General features: G+C 41.8%; 1 protein-coding gene across 11 annotated transcripts in view; it reads right to left on the bottom strand.

Moving 5' to 3' along the window:
• Positions 1 to 8,397, bottom strand: part of LOC311087888 (dedicator of cytokinesis protein 9) — a 118,287-nt gene that overhangs the window by 24,658 nt on the left and 85,232 nt on the right. For 7 of the 11 annotated variants that reach the window (XM_084121377.1, XM_084121378.1, XM_084121380.1 and 4 more), the window contains 4 exons: positions 7,550 to 7,728; positions 6,881 to 6,994; positions 5,560 to 5,662; positions 4,671 to 4,795 (listed from right to left, as the gene is read on the bottom strand). In XM_084121377.1, the coding sequence (XP_083977503.1) occupies positions 4,671 to 4,795; positions 5,560 to 5,662; positions 6,881 to 6,994; positions 7,550 to 7,728 (521 nt within the window). Of the gene's footprint in view, positions 1 to 4,323; positions 4,474 to 4,670; positions 4,796 to 5,559; positions 5,663 to 6,880; positions 6,995 to 7,549; positions 7,729 to 8,397 lie in introns of all 11 variants that reach the window. The other 4 variants (XM_084121372.1, XM_084121375.1, XM_084121376.1 and 1 more) reach the window with 1 other exon arrangement.

Below are 8,397 nucleotides of genomic sequence, written 5' to 3'. Positions count from 1 at the left end.
ATTTGGCTTGATCTACTGCAAAAAGTGTGGCTTAAGTGACCAGAGACATTTTGGGGCAACTGTAAATACACACTGAGGCAATTATAAGCGCTCACACACATGCTCATTCACTCACTCACACACACACACACACACACACACACAGGTCTATGCGCTAATGCATCTACCACAGCACAGTGCTGGCCAGAATATCCCCCATGATCCCCTGCCAGCAGATCCGCAGGCTGTGGAAACGCACGTCTCATCATTCTGCAGAGACGCAGACTGAAGCAATGATTCTGGACTCGTTTAAAAGAGAGATCATTTCACAGCCTTCCTTCAGTCAGCAGATCTACTGACTCAACTTCCTGTGACTGGAAGCACAGCTGTGGATTTAGGCAGAAGATCTGCCCCATTTGAAACACTGATTGAAATGTCTGCTGTCGCTGGAAGATATCTCGAAGAGGTCATAGAAATCAATGTATTATCATATTTTCACCCCTGGCTCGTTTGGAGTGTTTGTTTCAGAACCTGGTGTGTTCCCTTGCGAGGGAACTCGCACTGTGTTGGAAGGACACTTTGGGAAACACCCCAACACAACATATAACTAAGCCAATCGTGATTGGTGTTGCGTCATGACGTAATGTGTGACCGCATACATGGAAGCTACAAAGGACGATGGCACACAACAGAATTAGCTTTCTGTTCTTCAGCAAGCGCTCTCTGCCATTGTATGTCCTATTTGGTGTTGTTTGTGTGCAAGCCTTACACACATTAGAACAAAATTATAAACGCAACACTTTTGTTTTTGCCTTGTTCAGCTGCCATTTTTCATCAGCTGAACTCAAAGATTTAAGACTTTTTCTATGTACACAAAAGGCCATTTCTCTCAAATATTGTTCACAAATCTGTCTAAATCTGTGTTAGTGAGCACTTCTCCTTTGCCGAGATAATCCATCCACCTCACAGTTGTGGCATATCAAGATGCTGATTAGACAGCATGATTATTGCACAGGTGTGCCTTAGGCTGGCCACAATAAAAGGCCACTCTAAAATGTGCAGTTTTATCACACAGCACAATGCCACATATGTCGCAAGTTTTGAGGGAGCGTGCAATTGGCATGCTGACTGTAGGAATGTCCACCAGAGCTGTTGCCCGTGAATTGAATGTTCATTTCTCTACCATAAGCCGTCTCCAAAGGCGTTTCAGAGAATTTGGCAGTACATCCAACTGGCCTCACAACCGCAGACCACGTGTAACCACACCAGCCCAGGACCAGGACCAGGACCTCCACATCCAGCATCTTCACCTCCAAGATCGTCTGAGACCAGCCACCCGGACAGCTGCTGCAACAATCGGTTTGCATAACCAAAGAATTTCTGCACAAACTGTCAGAAACTAGCCTGACAAGCCAGAATTGGTTCACAATTCCTGGAAGCTGAAAACATCCCAGTTCTTGCATGGTCAGCATACTCACCGAACATGTCACCCATTGAGCATGTTTGGGATGCTCTGGATCGGCGTATACGGCAGCGTGTTCCAGGTCCTGCCAATGTCCAGCAACTTCGCACAGCCATTGAAGAGGAGTGGACCAACCTTCCACAGGCCACAATCAACAACCTGATCAACTCTATGCGAAGGAGATGTGTTGCACTGCATGAGGCAAATGGTGGTAACACCAGATACTGACTGGTTTTCGGTTTTCTTTCCTGATTTACACAACTCACGGCTGTCCAACCCCCAGGTATTATATTACAGTAACATCATGGGGGCGAGAGAGAATGGTTATGGGATGATGCCACAGGTGGAAGAGCGGCCAATTATCGCTGCGTCATCCCTGTAAACCCCGGTGCTGCCCAACTAACCCTGTCGAGATACATCTACTCTGGTGGGCAGGGCTTATATGGCTGCGAGTCGGGCTGGTGCGAGCCTGCATACGATGGCAGTGCTGCAGGCTTACCAGGCTGACCTTCTGAAGGATATATATGAGGGCGAGAGACCAACACCAGAAGATATTGCAGAGCTTTGTAAGGCTGCAGACTCGTCTCTCTGTGTCACCAAAGAAACGTCTCGCTCCATCAGCTGTTCCATGGCAGCTACGGTGGTCACGGAGAGGCATTTGTTGTTAAATCTGTCAGGCATCAATGAGAAAGACAGGACTTTCGCCTTTTGGCCTGTTCGGGCTATGTGCCTAAGGTGCCTTCTAATGTGGCACTTTCATCAACACAAGGGGCACGAGTGCTCTCGTCCTAAGTGTGCCTGTGACAGCTTCACACTAGGACAGACGGGGTTCGTAGTGGCATAGTGGGTATTCGTTCCCTCGAAAGGGAACGTCTCAGGTTACGACTGTAACCATCCCCTGCCTGGGAGCGACTTGCTTCATCGCAGAAGCTAACTCTGTTGTGTGCCGGCGCACATTACGTCATGATGCAACATCAATCACGATTGGCTCAGTTTCATTCATGCTTCAGAGGCGCTACACTGGGGGGCAGTCCCCCCACTGTAACCCGTGTTCCCTGAGAAGAGAACAAGGGTTACAGTTGTAACCTGAGATGTTTTCTCCCTTACTTTGGTTCGTTTAAAGGCACAATATGTAACTTTTTTGCTTTAAAATAGCAAAAATCACTATATCTATGTTATATATTTTTTTTAGTTGTGTACTTACATTATCCCGACTGTTTCCAACAACTTTCAAACCAGGAGAAATTTGTAATTTAATTCGAGAAACGTCCCGTTTCTTTATTTCCGTTTTGTTGCCGCCAATGCCATCATATCCGCGTTGTCCCTGGTTTCCGCTCGTGCTGCCATGGCAACCAGAGCTATGAACCAGAGCCCTCTGATTAACCAAAGCGACTGACGCGGACAACTTTGTAGTTCGCAATGTCTATTTGCACGCTGTTGTTGTTTCGTTCAAACATTATGGACCATGGCAAGCAGACTTTGGATAAAAAAAAAGGAGAACTAAAATGAGAATCAATATCAGCGCGGTGTTTTCGAGATGCCGAGAGCTCCCATAGACAGTATATAAACGAGAGCTCCACGTCCGAGACTTCGACCGCTCCTACATGTACTTTATTAAACAGGTGAGCACATTTACATAAAACTAATCAATGTTTTATAGTTCAACAATGATACAATGTCAGAATATGATCTGTATGTTATTCTAATGTTGATCTAGTTTACTGCTAGTCTCATACAGACAAACTAACACATACATTTCAACACATTCAAATGCAGTTTAGTGTGCTAGTGTAATGTTAGACCAAGTGAAACAGCGCTGCGTTACCTCACAAGTTTAATTTGTCTAATAAACTGACCTGTGAGTAGTAATTCTGTGTGTAGTTTGGTAGAATGAAATGTCCATATTCCTTTTATATCCGCGGGACTCGCGTCGCGTGTGGAGCTGATAGCTGTCTCTTAGCAATCCCGACCTGCTTTATATCACAGTCATGATAAAAACATCGATGTATTCAGTCATCCATAAACATTATTAGATCGGTCGGCTTGACGTTGACGACAAGATCCATAATTCTTAGCAAATGTTGCGTCATCAATCTACGCCTTTGTTATTGTAAATAGGTTAGCGACCCCTAGTGGCGAAAAATGCCATACTGTACGTTTAAGCATTTATGAGCACGGCAATCGCTCCGAGTTCATCACATTCCGATTGAATATGAAATGAATGATTCAGAAATCAATCCAACCCAACGGACCATGAACTGTCATAATTGTGTAATTGCAAGAATGCTGATTCCCGCTCTAACTGCATTATAAGTATATATGTTATCAGTTAGAGCGGGAATGACATCTACAGATTTATCAGTGTTTGCATGCGTCTCGACAGCTACAGATAAAGCCACACTAAGCTCGCGGAGTGAACCTGTCAATCATTTTGATGGATGACGCAGAAGAAACTGACCAATAAGAGGACAGTTTTACTCGCATGCGACTTGCATAAACACATTTTGGTACGCTTTGAAATGTTGCCTTGTGAAAGTGAACAGAACCAATCCAAATGTATATTTATGCAAAAATGCAGAGACAGGCATCCTGTTAAATGCACTAGTATTCCTGTAGGAGCCTCTGTCTCTGCTTGCCATGCACAAAAAACACAAATGCCTTTGAACTGAGGGGATGTCTGATCACGTGTCCTTACAATTGCAGGCTTACAAGTCAAGCTTATTCTTATTCTATCATTCTAGCTTCAAGCTAGCTATCCAGAGCAGCCCTCAGGAACGAAGCGGACTTGTATCTGAAAAGCTTTGTCCCGTTCAAAGAGGTCAAAGTGAGGTCACATGTGAGCGGTACTAGCAGGGGGTCAGAGGTCAGAAGTGATGTAATACTTGTGTAGGGTGTGTGTGTTGCTCAGACGGTGTAGACAGCAGAGAGAAGTCCATGGTCTGGCGTTTGAGACGAGCGGAGAGTGACGTCTCCTCGGAGTCAGTAAAGAAACGCAGAACGCTGGCAGAGTGACGGCGCGTGAAACCAGCCCGCTGAGAGCAGCAGGAGACACACAACCACAGGTTAGTACACACACACACACACACACACACACACACACAGGTTAGCACACGAACAGAGACACACACAGAGAGAGACACACACACACGCGCACACACACACACACACACAACAAAACAGTAATGGTCCATTAGTAGTACTGTACTCAGTCAGCTCATGTGGGTGGTACCTTGTCGAGGGGGTGTGGCTTGTCAACGCTGCGCTCTGATAGGCCGTTCCCGGAGTCTGTGCTGATGAGGGAGCAGCGTGAGTCCGTGTGTCGTACGGAGCTGATGCTCGGAGTGTGTGGAGACACTGACAAACACAACACACTTCAACACACTGTACACACTCACTCTTCAGGGAGATTCAACCACATATAACCATGTGAAGCCTGACATACGAAATAATACAACATTATCTAATGTAATGGGACAGTTTAATGAACCTTTAGTATAAAACAATATTGTAAAAATTTATATTTTTGTGAAAATATGAAAAAAAATCTAAAAAAGTTTGCAAGTGTTTTTTGTTGAGTATCATATTTGATACATTAGGCTTTTGTAACTCATATAGTCTGATATAGTGAGAATATGAAGCTCAGACTCGAGGAGGAAAAAACAGTTTAATTTTATTCAGAGGCTCAAATTGAGCCAAAATATGCAATTTGGTGCAGATATTATTTTTATATGGCCAAAAAGACAAATCATAAATCAATGACACTTTTATAACAGTATAGCAACTACTTACATAAAATCATATAAATATCAGTCATCACTCTATATTTGCCAATAATATGTCTTAGTAAGATAATATTCAAATGCTTAGTTTTATGATCAAAGCTTTGTAGTTTTAAAACATATAATGCAATACATGATGCTTGGAAAGATGAACAAATAAACCTTCCTCAAAAGCCTGATGATCATATTTGATCTAATAAATGATAATGGATAATCTAGTAAACCTGCTTCAGTCAGTGTTCCATCTTGAAATATTACTCACAATATCAAAGTTATTCTTGCGTTTCTTTGATAAAATCAGAGTCCTATAGTGTGTGGTGTGACAGCAGAGGGCCTCACCTGTTCCCGAAATCACTCCGAACACCTCTTTTTGCAGGCCGCCGTCCACTGGACTGGCCGAGTGCTTGGTGGGCGTCGTCATCACATGATCATCACGGCCGTTCTGAAGCAAAACACAGAGAAATCAGTGTGAAGAACCCCATACACTGTCCAGCAATGCACACGTTTACACTACACGTTTCTCTAGCATGTTAGAAAACCTTGTTTTTTACTCTGAGAATTACATTTGCAAGAATGAGGAATGTGTAGAAATATAGATTTTCTAATAAATATGAATTCAAAGATCAAGATGAATCTTCAATTTAGACCTTTTTCAACGGGTATGTGAAGTTTGAAGTTATTAGGATTTTTTAAATGCTTTTGAAAGAGTCTCTTCTGCTCATCCAGGCTGTAGTTATTTAAGCAAATATACGGTAAAAATAGTGAAATATTATTATAATTTAAAATAACTGTTTTCTATGTGAATAGTAAAGTGTAATTTATTCCTGTGATCAAAGCTGAATTTTCAGCATCATTACTCCAGTCTTCAGTGTCACATGATCCTTCAGAAATCACTCTAATATGATGATTTGATGATCAACAAACATTTCTGATTATCATCAATGTTGAAAACAGTTGTGCTGCTTCATATTTCTGTTGAAACATTTATTTTTCAGGATTCTTTGAAACATTAAACAATGCATTATCTTTTGTAACATTATAAAATGTCTTTACTGTCGCTTTTGATCAATTTAATGCGTCTGTGGCTGAATAAAAGTATTAATTTCTTTCAAAAGTATAATCTACTGACCCCAAACTTTTGAATGCTAGTGTAGATACATGCAACTGGAAAAAAAGTTTTTAATGTTGTTTATGTCTATGTGATGTTTTTAATATGCTTTAATACAAACCATGTGTAAATTCATAAGTCGACAGCATTGCTGAGTATTTTCTCCTTAAAACTGCAGTGAACCAAAGACAGTCTCAAAAACACGCTTTGAAATCGCTGGTGTTTCTGACGTCACAAACTACCTTGTAACCAATCAGATCAACGTGTGATCGTCAACGAGTGGATCTCTGAGCTGAGTGAGTGAGTGAAGGCGGGGCTCATTTGCATATTCATAGAACCGCGTATACTTAATAAGGCAAGGGTGTCGAGTTACATTCAAGATATTTTATGGCATGAAGAATTTTATTTTAAAGAAAAAACATTTAAATATGTCATTTTGGTGATCAAAGATGAGTTTTAAGGGATACAATTATTGACTACAGTGGAACTTTAATAACAGAGAATCAAATAAAAATCTAAATGAATTAAAGCAACACTAGGTGTCAGTCTCACCATGTTAGTCTGGCTGGTTACAGGAGCCGCATCGCTGATGTTGAGTCTGTGGACGTTTTCTAGCATCAGACTGAACAGAGGCAGGTACAGCGTAGCCAAGCGAGCCTGCTGACCCTGAAACACACACACACACACACACACACACACACACACACACACATATCTCGTATTTAAAGGTGCAGTGTGTAATATTTAGGAGGAATACATAACTATGTGTTCAGTAGTGTATAAAGACCTTACTTAATGAACCGTTATGTTTTTATTACCTTAGAATGAGGCATTTCTATCTACACACACCGCGGGTCCGCTTACATTGACATGTTTCTACAGTGGCCCTGAACGGACAAACGCGTTTCGTCATCCAAAGAAGCTAGCTAAAGTCAGCGAATAAAAACACTGACTCAATGATGAACAAGTGACAATAATATTCGCAATAACACATTGTTTTACTGAATAATTAAGTAAACCTAATTTCCTAATTTATCTTTGTAAAGAAACCTCATTGCTGAACTGGCTACTCTCTGCTGTCTCGGACGATGACATCACTTCCTGTTGGCCACCGGGTGCAATTCACAACCTCACCACTAGATGCCGCTAAAATCACACACTGCACCTTTAACACAGCACCAGAATGGCACACGATGCACTGAAGCACGAGTGCTGGCTCACCTTGGAGGAGTAGCGGTCGTCGAAGGCGTGTTTGATCATCAGGTTCTTCAGCACCTGTAGTGCGATCTGACGCACGTCTCTGAACTCCTGCATGGCTCCGCCCACTTCCCTCAGCAACAGGCCCACCAGGAAGTGATGCTTACAGAAGTCATCGGTTAAAGAGTAGTCCAGCTGAAGATCTGACAGAGAAACAACATATCACTCCTGAGCTCGAGAAACTGAGTGTTTCCAATAGTTTGGCCATTCAGACATCAAATAAATAGTTTTTCACTCTCTCGTGACCATGATGCATGTGAATGTTTTAAATGAATGTGAATGAGATGAGAGAGCTATGGCGGAGAAGATTTTAAAAACATGCACGAGTCGTAGTAAGGGCTACTTTTTGGTGACGTTATTATTATTCTAGAATATAGGAAAGAGTCAAAATAAAAAATAATAATCTGGTAGTGTATATTAGAGCAGTGCTTCTCAAGCTTTCGGACTCCCTCCACTGACAACAGTATTCAAAGGCCACATCACATGACTCGATTCTTACTAATTCATCTTTTTTATCTTTTAAATCGGCCTTTTTAAAACAGCCTATTGCTTATGCATGTTCAGAAAGTCTTCCGGTTTCGTTGAGTTACAGAGTCAGAGGCCACACAGCATCACAAAATATTTCATCCTTTATTGTTTTTATTTTAGTGTTACATTTTTATGGTTTAATTAATTATTACCTTTTCATCAACTTATGAAGCCCCTGCAGTTCAAACCCTGCCGTAACGTAATGTTTAATCAATCAATGCACTCTTTTTGTTTCTCTTTGTATTATTACATCACTATAGTACAACATTATTCTTTTGAACTCC

This window comes from Abramis brama (genome assembly GCF_963993115.1).
Source record: "Abramis brama genome assembly, chromosome: 8".
Taxonomy (NCBI): domain Eukaryota; kingdom Metazoa; phylum Chordata; class Actinopteri; order Cypriniformes; family Leuciscidae; genus Abramis; species Abramis brama.
The sequence above is the reverse complement of the archived record's forward strand: the minus strand, read 5'-3'. Positions and strand labels throughout refer to the sequence as shown.